The sequence below is a fragment of the Chiloscyllium punctatum genome, chromosome 30 (assembly GCF_047496795.1).
Source record: "Chiloscyllium punctatum isolate Juve2018m chromosome 30, sChiPun1.3, whole genome shotgun sequence".
Classification (NCBI taxonomy): Eukaryota; Metazoa; Chordata; class Chondrichthyes; order Orectolobiformes; family Hemiscylliidae; genus Chiloscyllium; species Chiloscyllium punctatum.
In genome coordinates this window covers 23,945,775-23,963,231 of record NC_092768.1, presented here as the reverse complement: position 1 = coordinate 23,963,231, position 17,457 = coordinate 23,945,775, and the positions used below count along the sequence as shown (strand labels likewise).

Here is a 17,457-nt window from a genome sequence, read left to right as displayed (position 1 = left end):
GAGCCACCGTGCAAACCTTCAGTGACTTGCCTTTTGTGGAGGAGAACTCTACAGGTTCCTGAAATGAAGAAACGTTTCCTCATCCCAATCCTAAATGGTTTCGCCTGTATCCTGTGTGGCCTCTGGTTCTCTCTTCCCACCCAGAAGGATCCATCCTCCCTGTATCTCATCCGTCTGGCATTATTTGAACTTAGAACTTGGTATGTTTTTAGATGTTTATCAAAAGTCAGGCTGAATATTGGAATGTGGGACACTTTTCCTCTTGAAGAGCAACTTTTCTTATCAAGCACTTCCAGGGCCGAGAGTGACTCTCCCTGTGCCCTGTCCCTGTGTGTCCCCTAGCACCCAGCAGAATGTCAGTCCTTCATGGATCATTCCCAATGGTCTCTCTGAGGGAGCGATTTTGGTTTTAGGAGTGGTTGGGTTATAATGTGGGATCATACACTTCTAGCTGTGTGGTGTGGAGTGTGTCGGTCAGGAATCCCACCCACTCTCACCGCCTGGCATCGCTGGGCAGCAGAGGGATGGTCTTCCTGGCCCCTGAGCCAGATTGGCCAAATGGTGAACGCCCGTCCCTTGGCTCCCAACTCCAGGGAAGGGTTTTAGCTCAGGGCCAGGGTCGCTCATCCCTCCCTCACAGCACCTCTGAGGCTGAGCCAACTATGTGTGATTCTGTGTTAACCCATTTCACACCAGAGAGGAGCCAGCCCAGAGCCACACCACCCCCAAACAGAGAGGGACCAGGGAGGGAAGGACAATATCCATCTACAGCACCTTTCACCAGCCCAGCCACACCACCCCCAAACAGAGAGGGACCAGGGAGGGAAGGACAATATCCATTGTCTGAAAGGCAGAGTTAATACAAAGTCCAAAACAAACATCATGTTAAAAACCAAAAGTCATGGCCTTCCATCTTCTGTAAGCTCATGGACTTTGCTGGCACAAAGCTGGGCAGAATGTCGAACCTGGATTCGCCAGTGAAGAAAGGGGAGGCGATGGCCGAGTGGTATTATCACCGAACTGTTAATCCAGAGACCCTGGTAATGTTCAGGGGTGCTGGGTTCAGATCCCACAACGGCAAATGGTTGAACTTGAATTCAATTAGAAAACAATCTGGGGACTATCCGAATCTAATGAGGGCCATCAATCCATTGTCGATTTTCGGAAAAACCCACCTGGTTCACTAATATCCTTCAGGGAAGGAAACTGCAGCCTTACCTGGTCTGGCCTATCTGTGACTCCTGACCCACAGTGATATGGTTGGGCAGGAAATACTGACCCAGGCAGTCACCCACTCATCCCATGAATGAATAATAATAAAAGTAAACCCTTCTCAGTCCGAGACACTGGTGAGAACAGACAATGAGAGATCTAACTCGCGATGTGATGGGCAGTGCCTGACAGAGCAGCCTGGCTGCAGTGGCTGTCTGTACAGTTATACCCTGCACTGAGACACCAGCCATGAGAAAGAGAGAAAGGGAAAGCAGCTCACCAACTGAACAATCATTTCCTGCGAACCCATCCTTGCATACGCATTTCCCGTTGACACATCGCCCTCGGTTATTACAGTTCTCAGGACAGGTCTGGGTCCCACAGGAAGGCCCTGAATAGCCTGTGTTACAGACACATTTCCCGTTGACACATCGCCCTCGGTTGTTACAGTTCTCCGCACAGGTCTGGGTCCCACAGGAAGGCCCTGAATAGCCTGTGTTACAGACGCATTTCCCGTTGACACATCGCCCTCGGTTATTACAGTTCTCAGGACAGGTCTGGGTGCCACAGGAAGGCCCTGAATAGCCTGTGTTACAGACACATTTCCCGTTGACACATCGCCCTCGGTTGTTACAGTTCTCCGGACAGGTCTGGGTCCCACAGGAAGGCCCTGAATAGCCTGTGTAACAGACGCATTTCCCGTTGACACATCGCCCTCGGTTGTTACAGTTCTCAGGACAGGTCTGGGTGCCACAGGAAGGCCCTGAATAGCCTGTGTTACAGACGCATTTCCCGTTGACACATCGCCCTCGGTTGTTACAGTTCTCAGGACAGGTCTGGGTGCCACAGGAAGGCCCTGAATAGCCTGTGTTACAGACGCATTTCCCGTTGACACATCGCCCTCGGTTGTTACAGTTCTCAGGACAGGTCTGGGTGCCACAGGAAGGCCCTGAATAGCCTGTGTTACAGACGCATTTCCCATTGACACATCGCCCTCGGTTGTTACAGTTCTCCGGACAGGTCTGGGTCCCACAGGAAGGCCCTGAATAGCCTGTGTTACAGACGCATTTCCCGTTGACACATCGCCCTCGGTTATTACAGTTGTCAGGACAGGTCTGGGTGCCACAGGAAGGCCCTGAATAGCCTGTGTTACAGACGCATTTCCCGTTGACACATCGCCCTCGGTTGTTACAGTTCTCAGGACAGGTCTGGGTGCCACAGGAAGGCCCTGAATAGCCTGTGTTACAGACGCATTTCCCATTGACACATCGCCCTCGGTTGTTACAGTTCTCAGGACAAGCTTTCAGGCTGCAGTCAGGCCCAGTGAAGCCCTTCCTGCAGACACACTTGCCATTGACACAGCTCCCTCGGCGGTGACAGTGACTGGGACAGGCCGGAAGGCTGCAGTCCCGTCCTGAGAAGCCCGTGTTACAGACGCATTTGCCATCGAGGCAGCGCCCTTGCCCGCTGCAGTCTCCCGGACAATCTTCGAGATGGCAGTCAAAGCCAGAGTAGCCCTTGTCACAGACGCAGCGGCCGTTGACACACTTGCCGTGGTCCCTACAGTCATCAGGGCAGGTCTGCTCAGTACAGCCGTAGCCCGTGTAGCCAGGGAAGCAGACACACTCATCATCGATACAGCGGCCCTGGTCATTACAGTCATCGGGGCAGCTCTCCTTGCTGCAGTCCTTGCCTGTGAACCCCTGACGACACACACACTGGCCGTCCACACAGTCACCCTGTGGAGGGTGGCAGTTGGCAGGGCAGCTAGCCTTGGCACAGGTTGGCCCCATCCAGCCCTGGTCACAAACACAGCTGCAGCTAGAGGAGCTGAACTTCCCATGGGCACCGCAGTCCACACGCTTCGTACCTGGAAAGAGAGAGAGAGCGAACCGTTAGGCCTGGACCCACCTCAACAGTGCAGCCAATCCTCTTACCCACCCACCGTCAGGTCACACCAAGGGAGATATCAGCCCCGAATGAGGCCATTCAGCCCTGTGCCAGGACTATTCACGCAGTAACACTCCCCCGCCTTTTCCTGTCCCCCTAGCACATCCTGCCTCTCGGATGCCTATCTGAATTCCTTTCTAAGGCCGTGTTTGAATCCATCCCCAACCTCACTCTCGGGCCATTCCGGATCAGAACCTATCGGTTTTCCCTGAGTTTTCCTCAATCCTTCCCTTGCCATTAGGGTCTGCTGCTCTCAATCCTCTGTTAATAGGGAGACTTTCCCTCTCTCCCCTCCACTCTCTCTCTCTCTCCCTCCCTCTACTCTGTCCAAACCCTTTACTGATGACAACCTGATGAAAGGGTTGGAATATAAAAGCAGAGATGTACTACTAAGACTTTATAAAGCTCTGGTTAGGCCCCATTTGGAGTACTGTGTCCAGTTTTGGGCCCCACACCTCAGGAAGGACATACTGGAGATTCCAGCAGAGATTCACACGGATGATCTCTGGAATGACAGGTCTAGCATATGAGGAACGGCTGAGGATACTGGGATTGTATTTGTTGGAGTTTAGAAGATTAAGGGGAGACTTAATAGAGACGTACAAAATAATACATGGCTTGGAAAAGATGGATGCTAGGAAATTGTTTCCGTTAGGCGAGGAGACTAGGACCCGTGGACACAGCCTTAGAATTAGAGGGGGTCATTTCAGAACAGAAATGCGGAGACATTTCTTCAGCCAGAGAGTGGTGGGCCTGTGGAATTCATTGCCACGGAGTACAGTGGAAGCCGGGACGCTAAATGTCTTCAAGGCCGAGATTGATAGGTTCTTGTTGTCTCGAGGAATTAAGGGCTACGGGGAGAACGCTGGTAAGTGGAGCTGAAATGCGCATCAGCCATGATTGAATGGCGGAGTGGACTCGATGGGCCGAATGGCCTTACTTCCACTCCTATGTCTTATGGTCTTATGGTCTTATGGCCTTCTCTTGCCCAAAGAGAACAGCTCCAGTTGATCAGAACTGGGTTAACCTGCAGCTCACTGCAGACAGCCTGTGGAAATAGCACACAAGATGGACAGCAACAGGAGCTAATTTTGTGCAATGAAACAGGATCTTAGGTACATCCCCTTCACCAAAGTCAGGGGGCTGTTGTGGTGGATGTAAGAGCAGCATTCCTCCTTGATCCTGTGGGATTCCCTCCGGAAAAGTTAGGTTTTAGATGTTGGATTGTTTGACAAGACAGCGGGACCCAATCCTGTCCCGAACCGACATCTACACACACACCTAACAGTCCGGAAAGGTCCATATAAAATCATGAGGGGCACGGATAGGGTAAATAGACAAGGTCTTCTCCTTGGGGTGGGGGAGTCCAGAACTAGAGGGTGTTTGTTTAGGGTGAGAGGGGAAAGATATAAAAGGGACCGAAGGTGCAACCTTTTCATGCAGAGGGTGGGTGTGTGTATGGAATGAGCTGCCAGAGGAAGTGGTAGAGGCTGGTACAATTGCAATATTTAAAAGGTATCCAATGGGAATGTGAATATGGAGGGTTTAGACGGATATGGGCCAAGTGCTGGCAAATGGGCCTAGATTAGGTTATGATATCTGTTCGGCATGGATGAGTTAGATTGAAGGGTCTGTTTCCGTGCTTCACATCTTTACGACTCTATGACAAAGTGACACTCTACTTGTCCCTTCCCCCTTGCAGGGGAAGTAAGATTAATTTTAACAAACACCACCCCTCCCCCCTCCCCCCGACTCCCATTCCTTGCTTGTCTGAGATGGAGCAGAAATCACACCTCCAGTACACGGCAATACCACAAGGGGGCAGTGCATTTACCATCCGCAGGAAGTGGTCTGAACCAACAAACTCAATGACAGCGCTGAAGATCTGAGGTGTCGGGAATGTTGCCGATTGGTTTTGTGGTTATGTATTTGTGGCCTGTTGGCAGTCTGACATATGGAAACCTGTTACCAGGAGAATGTAACTCCAAGACAAACCACTGAGAGGCCTACAGTCCTCCAGTTGGTGTCCAATATCAAGTGTCCACTATCAACACTTACACCAGCTCAGAACCACTTAGCACTGAGCAAACACCAAACCTGATGTATGGTGGGACTGTGCTAGTAATCCAGGGACCTGGACCAATCCTCCAAAGGCATCAGTTCAGATCCTGCTCCAATAGCCTCCCCAAACCCCAGGGAGGAGAGGAATAATATTTAATGATCAAATCTGGAATAAAATGCGAGTTTTATGATGAATAAAGATCATTAAATTGCTCCTGCAGACCGCGTCAGTGGAAATCCCTGCAGTCTATCCATCCCTACGGAGACAATTTCCCCCTGACTGAGGCAGGATAATCTAATCGAATCGGAGGGAATGGGTCTGGGTGGGTTACTCTTCGGAGGGTTGGTGTGGGCTTGTTGGGCCGAAGGGCCTGTTTCCACACTGTAGGGGAATCTAATCATTCCTACTGCCAGGAATTGGAACATGTGGCAGACTGTGGAAATGTCACCATTCAGGTCCCACAGCCCATTCACATTTTGTCAAATCCCAGTCTGTGAAGGATTTGCCTTGGCGTCTTCCCCCAAAGGCTTCACAATGAATTATTTCACTGTTCCACAGGCTAAAGCAGAACGCAGTGCAATGTCATCCCACTCAGTCAGTGATATTGCCAACCCATGCAACGGTGAGCCAACCACATCCTCTCTGTCTTTGAGGAACAGCATCTCATTCTCTGCTTGGGGGACCCTGCAGCCGTCAAGGTTCGATATCCAGTTCAATAATGTTAGGGCCTGCACACTTTCTCCCATCCCCTGCTTTCATGGTTCCCATGAGCAGCTTTTGATTCTCCCAAGCTCACCCTTATCGATCCTTCTGTCTGCCTGACTTGTTGTTCTCTCCCTCTGGCACCTGTCTCCACCTATCATTAATTCCTTCCCCCTTTTCTTGCCCCCTGGCTTTAAGGAAATATACACCCACCATTTCCTCGCTACTAGCAGCTCTGAGGAAATGCACAAGAAACATTAGCTTTGCGTTTTCTCTACTGATGCTGCCAGACCCGCCGAGCTGTGAGAGGTTACAAGCAGGGGTGTGTTGTCGCAGTTAGACAGAACCTTGGCGAGGCAGGTTTGGGCTCCTTTTCTGAGGAAGGATGCTCTTGCTCTCGAGGGAGCAAAGCGAAGGTCTATCAGGGGATGGTGGGACTGATATATGAGGAGAGGCCGACTAGGTTAGGATTGTCTTTGCTGGAGTTCAGATGTGTGGGGGAGGGGGTGGGGATCTCAGAGAGACTTATAAAATCCGAATAGGTCTAGACAGGGTGGATACAGGGAGGATGTTCCTGATTGGGGAAGGGGGCGGGTGTCCAGAACCAGTCTGAGGGTTCGGGTGGACCATTTAGGACAGAGGTGAGGAGACATTTCTTCACCCAGAGAGGGGTGAGCCAGTGGAATTCATTACCACAGGAAGTAGCTGATGCCAAAACATTGATTGCATTGAAGACGGCTAGATATAGCACTTGGGGTGAATGGGGTCAAAGGTTCAGGGGAGAAAGCAGGATGAGGCTATTGAGTTGGATGATCAGCCATGATGGAGATGGATGGCAAAGCAGGCTTGAAGGGCCGAATGTCCTCCTCCTGCTCCTGTCTTCTGTTTCGTGTTTCTACGTTTCTCCAGCAATTTCTATTTTTTTTTTGCGAGAGTCCCTCTCTTTCACTCTCTCTTCCTCCCTCACTCCATCCACCATGACAACGAGAGCCTGATCACCATCCCATTAGCGCTCCCCGTTAACCAAACGTCATCACATTAGCTTCAAACATTCCTGACAAGCGGATGTGGCCGGGGCTCTGGTTACAACTGGGCCGGGAGAGTGACTGCTGTAGGCCAGAGCCTGTCATTCCGGGAAGTGGATTGACACAGAGACTCACCACAGCACGGACTGCCCGAGTACTGCCTCTCCAGCGTCAGCACCTGCTTCTCCAGCACCTCCAGGCGGTTTAGGAGAGCCTGGATATCGTCGCAGCCACAGACCTGTGGAGGGATGTTAATCCTGTGGGTGAAGACTACCTGATTGGTAGGATCGACAGTGTGCTCAAAGCTCTGGTCATCCCTGGCCTCGTCTCGAGCCTCAAAGATGCGGGCCAGGGGCCGAGCGACGTTAGCCGAGCAGTTCCTGCAGTACGGCAGCTTGATGTTGTAGACGTGGTTGAAGGTGGTGGGGCGGCCGGATGTGGCGTTGGGCAGCAGTGCCCGCCGCTGACGGATGGTCTTCACAAAGATGGTGCAGTCGCCCCCCTCCAGGCTCACTGTGACCAACAGGAGGAGGATCTTAAAGGCCAGCCCCATCTCTGTCACTGCCAGTGGGGGGTGGGGGCGGGAGGAGTCCAGGCTTGTGCAGGGGCTTGGGGGTCGTGCCTTCAGTCAGGAGATCTGTTCAAACACAGGCTTGTGCCACGATACCCTGGAGAGGGAGAAATGACACAATTAGTTATGGTTGTAAAAAAGGTGTCAGCCATGGCTCAGTAGCACTCTGACCTCTAACCCGCTGAGTCACGGGTTCAGATCTGACCGGGGATTTGAGAACACCAAACCAGATTGATCCCCAAGGGGAGTGCAGCCCCATGGGAATGCAGCACTGTCCGAGTGCCAACTTTCACAAGATGTATTCAAACCAGGCCCCTCCTGCCCTCCTGGGTGCCTGGAACGTATCTCATGGCAGTATGGCTGGCCTAGCACAGCTCTGCCCCAGGGCCTAGTGCCAATGTTAATTCCCCAACCAGCACCCCTCGAAGATAGATAGACGGGCTACTCATCATGCAGCCTGTTTGTGGGATCTTGCTATGTCCAGACCTTTCTAACCTACATTATAACAATACCCTTGTTGGAAGGATGTTGTGAAACCTGAAAGGGTGCAGAAAAGATTTACAAGGGTGTTGCCAGGGTTGGAGGGTTTGAGCGACAGGGAGGGGCTGAACAGGCTGGGGCTGTTTTCCCCTGGAGCATCGGAGGCTGTGGGGTGACCTTAGAGAGGTTGATAAAATCATGAGGGAGATGGATAGGATAAATAGACAAAGTCTTTTCCCTGGGGTCGGGGAGTCCAGATCTCGAGGGCATAGGTTTAGGGTGAGAGGGGAAAGAGACCTAAGGGGCAATTTTTCACATGGAGGGTGGTACGTGTATGGAATGAGCTGCCAGAGGAAGTGGTGGAGGATGGTACAATTGCGACATTTTAAAAATATCTGAATGGGTATATGAATAGAAAGGGTTTGGAGGGATATGGGCCAAAAGCTAACAACTGGGACTAGATTAATTTCGGATATCTGGTTGGCATGGATGGGTTGGACCGAAGGGTCTGTTTCTGTGCTGTACGTATCAATGACTCTATGCATTTCAACAGGACTAATTGACTATGAAATGCTTTGGGATGTCCTGTGGAGGGGAAAGGTCATTTCGAAATTAGCATCTTTTTTGTTCTTTCAGTCTTTCCATTGTGACAGTGAGCAGCTGATGGGAAACCTCAGGAAAAGGCTTTTTACGAACCCAGCTCAATCTCTGACCATCAGCAGCTGGGTGGGAAGGCTACAGAGGTAAGGAAGATGGCTGGGAGATGGGGGAGGGTTGTGTTAGAGGCCCCACATCCCATGTGTGAACCATTGCGTGCTGACTGTAATGAGTGACCATGATCTAACCCTTCGCTACAGGAAATCTGGGAATCTCAGAGGGAGAGAGGAAGCTGGACTTGGCTGTCTGCCTCTCTCTGGATTTCCCCAGGGAAACCATTGGGCCCTGCCTAACTCCCTGTTTCCCCACCCCCACATCCCTGAGCCAACTCAGCTGCTCTGCACTGGTGACTGCGGCGTCCTGGAACAGGAGGCTCCATATTCCAACTGAAGCTCAGTCACTCACTGCGACTGTTTGACATGGGGAGGCTGCAGGAAGGTGCATTTACATAGCACCGTCAGTGTAATAAGCTAGTCCAAGGCATATCAGCAGAGCACTGCTTGATATGGACACATCAGGATAGGGAGAACGAGACAGAGCTTTGCAGGAAAATCTTGAAGGATTGAAGGGAAGTGGAGGTTTCTGGAGGCCACATGTGGAGTAAGTCCTGGAGGTGATGACGGAGATGGGAATAGGGGAGGTTAGGTAGGGGCCTGGCAGCATTTCAAACCATTTGCACTGTAAACTGGGAGGTCAGGCCCAGGTCAGTGGACAATGGGTGGACAGGGCTTAGTCTGCATTAGATTGGGGGTTTCTGCACGCAGTGCAAGCCCTAAACACAGGGGGGGGGCAGGGGGAGAGGGATGGGGAGCAGGTGGAAACGATGCTTTTCCAAACAGCTCAGTGCAGAACGAGGAGACTGACAGAGCTGGGAACTGATGGGAATCTGCCAGTTTCCACATACACTCGCTACATGGAGACCCTCGCTGAAGGACAGGCTTCCTTAGGCAGCACCTGGCCTGGGCTGGGCCAGGCTCACTAGTTTCCACAAAGTGTCACCAATCTGAAGGGGAAACAGGCTAAACCCAGCAGGGAGCAGGGAACAGGCAGGGATGGGGGGAGCAGGCCGAAACCCAGCAGGGATCAGGGAACAGGAGGGGATGGGGGAACAGGCCTAAACCCAGCAGGGAGTAGGGAACAGCAGGGAATTTGGGAAATAGGCAAAACTCAGCAGGAATCAGGGAACAGGAGGGGATGGGGAAACAGGCAGTGATGGTGAATGTAGGGGGAGGCTCACGCGGAGAACAGGTTCCACGCTGAGCTGTTTCTGCACTGAAGAGGAGATGAGTCTCTCTTTTGAAATGCCATCCCCACAGTCACACTCGAAAAGTGGCAGCCAATCAGGCTGGGGGTGGGGGAGGGGGAGGGGAGTGGGGGGGGGGGGGGGAGTGGTGGAAAGGTGGGAGTCAGAGTGGGAGATGGGAAGGGAGTCAAGCTGGGTGTGGGAGTGAGTGGGAGTCAGGGTGGAGTGAAGGGGAGAGGGTGGGAGTCGGGGTGGGAGGGGAGACGGTGGGAGTCAGGCTGGGGAGAGGGGTAGAGGTGGGACGGGGGCAGGGTCAGGGAGGGGGGAAGGCGGGGAAGGGTGAGAGTGGGGGCAGAGTGGGGGAGGGGGAAGGTGGTGGAGGGTGGGAGTGGGGGCAGGGTCAGGGATGGGGAAGGTGGGAGAGGGCGGGAGTGGGGTCAGGGAGGGGAAATCATGGTGGAGGGTGGGAGTGGGGGCAGGATCTAGGAGGGGGGACGGTGGGGGAGGGTGAGAGTGCGGTCAGGCTCGGGGGGGGGCGAAGATGTGAGAGGGTGGGAGTGGGGGCAGGGCCTGGGGGGGGAAAGGTGGGGGAGTGGAGGGGAGTGGGGGGGCAGGGTCAGGGTGGGGTGAAGGTGGGGGAGGGGAGAGTGGGGGCAGGGTCAGGGAGGGGGGAAGGTGGGGGAGGGGAGAGTGGGGGCAGGGTCAGGGAGGGGGGAAGGTGGGGGAGGGGAGAGTGGGGGCAGGGTCAGGGAGGGGGGAAGGTGGGGGAGGGGAGAGTGGGGGCAGGGTCAGGGAGGGGGGAAGGTGGGGGAGGGGAGAGTGGGGGCAGGGTCAGGGAGGGGGGAAGGTGGGGGAGGGTGGGAGTGGGGACAGTGTCAGGGGGTGAAGGTCGTGGAGGTGAGTGAGGAGGTTTGGGGAGGGTGAAGGTGAGTGCTGGGGGAGGTGAGGGTGAGGATTAGGGGCCAGGTGGATGGATAGTTGGGGGGTAGTATGTGGAGGTGACGGGTGGATGTTCGGAGAAGTGTCGCTGAGGGGTTGGCTGGGGGGTGAATGTTGGGGTTCGGTTGAGGTGAAGTGAATGGAAATTTCAGTCCGTTTCTTCGTGTCTCCCCTCTACACCTGATTCGATGTTTAATTTATAAAAGGACACATTTCAAACCACCTGGATAACTGGGAATCACAGAGAGTATTGGGATAGCAATATATCCAGAGAGACAGGTAGCTCCTTTCTTCCTGTCCCATAGTTGTTGGAAAGCTTTTGTGAATGGAATAGATTCAGCAGCAGGCTGTTTAACCCCCCCCCCACCCCCAACCCGGTTCACTGGAAGAGCTGAAATGTTGAAACAGTCGCTTAAATAAGCAGCGATCGCAGACTCAGGGAGTTTGCACGTCAGTATCAATCTGACCTTTCTCTCCCTTAAAGGAATCCTTTGTGCCCACTTAATGAGAGGGAGACAGAGAGAGAGAGGTCCCATTGAGCCTCAAGGACAAGACCTCGATTGAGCAAGGCAGCATCCTACACAGGAGGAGGTTGTCAGGCGAGGGGGGGGGGGCAACATGAAAATCTAACATTACACAGAAAACGCAGTTGTGATTAGTGAAAGAAACACACAGCTCATTAACCTGATTGACTCAGGAGAGGCCAACCCAGTAAATCAATAAATAAACAGCCTCAAATGCAGCGGGAAAAGATAGCAATCGCATTCATTGGCCCAACCCTTCATGCTTCCTCAAGCACAGGCCCTGTTTTTTGATGTTCCTTTCTGGCACTTATCCTCGGAAAAAGCCTCCGAGTGTCCGCTATCATCTGGGGTTACACCTTTTATTCCCCATTAATTAAAAGTGATTCCTGCTCCTAATGGGCATCAGAGATTTGAGCAGAGGGCAGTAAGTGTCACTGTCTTGTGGCTGAGTAGATTTTAAACTGAGGGCTCATCTGCTCTCTCTGCTGAATAACAGCTAGGGGATTTTGGAGAAGGGATGTTCTCCAATGATGAGCCCTCAATCAACACTGTTTCAAAGTGTTATTATTATCACTGGTCATTATCGCTGCTGTTTGTTGGGAATCTCCTGTTGATAAAATGAACCTTGTTCATCTTAACTCAACCACAACAGCAACCCACTGCAGATCTACCAACTGGAAACTGCTCCCGGCTGACCCACAGTCATGAAAGGCATTATGTAAATGCAACATTCTCTTCTCTCCTGTGGAATTTCACATGGGGAGGGGGTTAAGTGCATTCCACAATCTCTGTGCACAGCTGTCCAGCCACTTGTATGATTCTCTGAGGTGTACTTGAGGTTACCATGTTATAAACACAGGAGTTAATCCTCACACAGCAAGCTCCTAGAACCAACTGTACGTTGATGACCAGGTAAACTGCTGCTGGTGTTGGTTAAACCTGAGCCCAAGGTATCATATCCTTATGTTGTTTTTATCAGTTAGTTTGATGTATCTTTACATTAATCTGGCTAACCTTCCTGGTCTCACTGCATCTGAACAATGTACATCGCTTTGTTATCTCATCTGCTCATCCACGCCATTCTGATAACGAATATTTTAACAGAAACAGCCTCCAAGTCTCCACGGTTGATCATCCCTTGCAGTTTCTTTGGTGTTTCGCTTTCATGTGATAAAGGGATTAATGAGGTGACCTTGGAATTGAACCTTTGAACAGGAAGGTTGATGATTCCTGTAAGTACTAGGCTCAGCCACCCACATGTACAGTCACAATGAGATCCGAATGTATCTGGTGCTGGGGCTTAGAGGCCAGGGATCTGGTTAAAAGGCGGAGATATGGTCAAGGGTTGAACACACTCAAGCTGAAAGCATTTTGAATGCTTAATGTACCACTTTTGCATCAAATTTCTTTCGACATAACTTGAATAAATATGTTAACACATTCGAGAGGAATTGGTGAATGAAGTAAAGAAGGCAGAAGAATGTCCAACTGTGTGTGTGTAGATATGGATATGTGTGTGCATGGATCTGTGTATACATGTATGTGCATATGTATCTGGTATCTGCATATGTGTTCATATGTGTGTGTATCTGTGTAAGCATGTGTTTGTCTATATGTGCACCTGTGTGTGTCTCCCCATACACATGTATATACATATTTGTGCGTATATCTGTGTACGTGTGTGTACCTGTGTATGTGTGTTTGCGTGTGTCTATGTGTGTTTGTATGTATATCTGTGTGTGTACCTGTATACATGTGTTTGTCTATATGTATATCTGTATGTGTATCTGCGTATGTGTTTTTCTCTATATGTATATCTGGACGTGTGTATCTGTGTAAGTGTGTTTGTCTATATGTATATCTGTGTGTGTATATCTGTATATCTGTGTTTGTCTATATGTATATCTGTGTGTATCTGTGTATGTATATCTGTTTGTGTATATTTGTGTATGTGTGTTTGTCCACATGTATACATGTGTACATGGGATTGTCTATATGTATATTTGTGTTTGTGTATCTGTGTATGTGTGTTTGTCTATAAGTGTATCTGTATGTGTATATCTGTGTGTGTTTGGCTATATGTATATCTGTGCATGTATCTGCTTATGTGTGTTTCTCTATATGTATATCTGTGTGTGTATCTGTGTACGTGTGTTTGTCTATATGTATATCTGTGTGTATATATCTCTGTATGTGTTTATCTATATGTATATCTGTATCTATCTGTATATGCATGTTTGTCTATATGTGTATCAGTGTGTGTTTATCTATATGTATATCTGTGTGTATCTGTGTATGTGTGTTGTCTATATGTGTGTCTAACTGTGAATATTATATTTGAGTCTATATGTATATCTGAGTATGTCTATATGTATATCTGTATATGTGTGTTTGTCTATATGTATATCTGTGTGCTTGTGTTTGTCTATATGTATATATGTGTGTATAACTGTGTGTTTGTGTTTGTCTATATGTATATATTTGTGGATATCTGTGTGTTTGTGTTTGTCTATATGTATATATGTGTATATCTGTATGTGTGTGTTTGTCTATATGTATATGTGTGTGTATATCTGTGTGTTTGTGTTTGTCTATATGTATATATGTGTATATATCTGTATGTGTGTGTTTGTCTGTATGTATATATGTGTGTGTATATCTGTATGTGTGTGTTTGTATGAATATCTGTGTGTATATCTGTGTGTGTGTTTGTCTATATGTATATGTGTGTGTATATCTGTGCGTGTGTGTTTGTCTATATGTATATGTGTGTGTGTATATCTGTATGTGTGTGTTTGTCTGTATGAATATCTGTGTGTGTATATCTGTATGTGTGTGTTTGTCTGTATGAATATCTGTGTGTGTATATCTGTATGTGTGTGTTTGTCTGTATGAATATCTGTGTGTATCTGTGTATGCGTGTTTTCCAGAATATCACCGATGGAGTACAGACATCACACCACGGTAAACGAGATTCTTTAATGACCCTCAGCAGCATCCTAACCCTAAGGGCCTCTGTTGTGTTGGCAGACCAGCGAACCATTCCCTACAAGTGCATCATGGGAGTGATTGTGGACTAGCTATTTAACTGCAGTAGCTTCACAAACAGGTAGATCCTGCTGCCCTCACAGAGTACAGCAAGCACTGCAATTCATTTCTGCAGAGGTCAGAGGGAAACCAAGTTCGGGGAAGATTGAGCAGGGCTCTCATCGGGTAGATTTACTGATCAATGGGGGAGTTGAGGGCTGTGGGGGAATGGGGAGAGAAGGTGAGTTGAGTTTACAGTCAGATTCTGATCTGCCCTAACTAACAGGGCTCAATGGCCAGTTCCTCTTCCTGTTCCTATTGACCTGACAACAACATCTGGAGACATGTGAATGGGTCAGGGTTCCACACTGATTCCCCACTGGAGATTCCTTGACACCAGTTCCTTTCGGCAGTGGGTTTAACCATGATCTTTTCATAAACAGGTTAAATGCAAAATTGAGGGAAGATTGTCTGCAGACAAAAGCAGAAAAGATCCCAAAGTCTCTTGTGTTTTTTGAACCACATTAGCAAATCAACTCCCTTAAAATGTCGACTTCGCTCACAGCAACTTTGCAGAAACCGTACAAAAACGGATTGTCTGAAATGAGTAAAATTGGTCATCGGCTTCAATACTGATTACCCTCACCCTCACCTTCACCTCCCCCTCCCCCTCCCCCTCCCCCTCACCCTCACCTCCACCTCCCCCTCCCCCTCCCCCTCACCCTCACCCTCCCCCTCACCCTCACCCTCCCCCTCACCCTCACCTCCACCTCCCCCTCCCCCTCCCCCTCCCCCTCCCCCTCCCCCTCACCCTCACCTCCACCTCCCCCTCCCCCTCCCCCTCACCCTCACCTCCACCTCCCCCTCCCCCTCCCCCTCCCCCTCACCCTCACCCTCCCCCTCACCCTCACCTCCACCTCCCCCTCCCCCTCACCCTCCCCCTCACCCTCCCCCTCACCCTCCCCCTCACCTCCACCTCCCCCTCACCTCCCCTCTTCCTCACCTCCATCTTCCCCTCCCCCTCACCTCCCCCTCACCTCCCCTCCCCCTCGCCTCCCCCTTACCTCCCCCTCGCCTCCCCTCTTCCTCACCTCCATCTTCCCCTCGCCTTACCCTGCCCCTCGCCTCCCCCTCCTCCACCCTGCCTCTCCCTCTGCCCTCACCCCCCCCTGCCCGTAGCCTCCCATTCTCCCTCACCTCACCCTTGCCCTGAACACACCCTCCCCACTGGGCTGACAGTACCCCTGTGTTCAGTACCCCCACCCACGTTGGTCCAGCCCTTGTTTCACCCTCCATAGCTGAGAGCTTTCCCTGGTCAGTCCCCAGCCGGAAAGCTAATCAACTGTGGAGTGCTTCACATTTTGCTCTCCTCGTCCGGATGTTTCCAACATTCAGTTTCCCAGGAACGATTTCCCGGCTCTCGAGTTCTCTCCCTGAAACTCCCCAGGCTCTCTGTCTCATTTGCTCCCTGAAACTTTGTCTGTAACCAAGCTCATCCCTGCGTGCTGCCCAGCCCTCCAAACAGCATCTCCGAAATAGAGACTCAGTAGGTTTGACAGCGTCTGTGGAGAGAGGGACAGAGTTAGTGTTTGGAATCTGATCTGTACTTTCCAGAATGAGATCTATCCCTGTTGTGTTGATTGTCAGAGTGTGGAGACAGCAGAAAGCTCTTTGTCCCCTTGAGACTGTTGCCCTGTTTTAATGCTGGAGCTAACCCTCATCTCTTTCCCTTTGCTCCCTTGCCTCTCATTCACTTAGCCCAACCAAACCCGATCCATCTCGATCGGGAAAGCTGCAGTTTTCCCCAGCTCCCACTGTTGGGGGAGGAAGAGTTCCACATGATCCACTTGCTTCCAAGTGTACAAGTGACCAAACTCCCATGTCCTGCCGACGATCTGGGCTGGCCTACCAAAGGGCATGGTTCCTCTCTGTTTGTGATGCAAAAGTGTTTTGAACAACCCCCATCAGGTCAATCTCCCGAATTGGAGGGAGTACAAACCATTTTATTCAACTTGCTGTGGTGACCACTTTAACCTGGGTATTGTTCAGGCTCTGCGCTCCAGCCTCCCTCATCACCCACTCTCCATTGGGGTCAGTGTTTTCTCCTTGAGGTGTAGAGTTTGAGCTGAACGCTGTGCTGCAGACTGGGTCAGGCAAGAGTGCTGTATGACTGTAACATCTCTTTCCCCCAGCTCCCTGACCAGGGCTCTTTGCACCACAGTAGTAGGCTTAATAACCTGTTTACATAGACACTCAGATCCTTTCCTCATTGACAGTCTGTCAACTCTGAATAAAATGTTCCAAACGTGCCCCTCTTGGATTGGAAGTGGATGACCTCATGTTTGAAGACGAAGCAATGTTACTCAGTTAAAATCAAACCTATGAATCAGTGGGAGAAAGTGAGGACTGCAGATGCTGGAGATCAGAGTTGAGAGTGTGGTGCTGGAAAAGCACAGCAGGACAGGCAGCATCCGAGGAGCAGGAGAATCGATGTTTTGGATTCCTGATGAAGGGCTTATGCCCGAAACGTCAATTCTCCTGCTCTTCGGATGCTGACTAACCGGCTGCGCTCTCAATTTGTGGCTTCACTTTTGAACCAGCGGCAGGTGTGCCTCACACAACAAAGCCTTGCCTCGCGATTCCTGCTCCCGGAGTATTTGTTGTCGTTGCTGGGACTGGGATATTTTGGAAGCTGCTTCCCACTGGTTAGTGATAGGGTGAGGGTACCACCGTTTCACTTGCACCGACTTGACATTTACAGAGGCAGGCCATTCGGCCCAGAAATTTCATCAGAGCCCCTTCCCAAACCTGGTCATTGTATCCAGTGTGGATATCCTCCATTCCCATTCCCTACTCCCTGGTCTCTCCCTATCCAGCCTCCTCCTTTAAAAACAGACCCTACCCCCCCTCCACTTCCTGCACAAACAGACGTTGTCCCTTTTATCAGGAAATATCCACATTGATTTCTCGGAGGCAGGAGGGTTCCATTTCCAGGGGAAATGGGACACTCGGGAATGTGATCCACTCCAAGGGCTGCTGTGTTTTATCCTGCCTCCGCACTCAGC

At 50.7% G+C, this 17,457-nt stretch overlaps 1 protein-coding gene across 1 annotated transcript in view; it reads right to left on the bottom strand.

Moving 5' to 3' along the window:
- Positions 1 to 17,457, bottom strand: part of LOC140455286 (uncharacterized) — a 207,344-nt gene that overhangs the window by 156,597 nt on the left and 33,290 nt on the right. The window contains exons 2-3 of the mRNA XM_072550032.1: positions 7,087 to 7,619; positions 1,493 to 3,082 (exon numbers count right to left, since the gene is read on the bottom strand). Coding sequence (XP_072406133.1) covers positions 1,493 to 3,082; positions 7,087 to 7,504 — 2,008 coding nt within the window. The 5' untranslated portion in view covers positions 7,505 to 7,619. The remainder of the gene's footprint in view (positions 1 to 1,492; positions 3,083 to 7,086; positions 7,620 to 17,457) is intronic.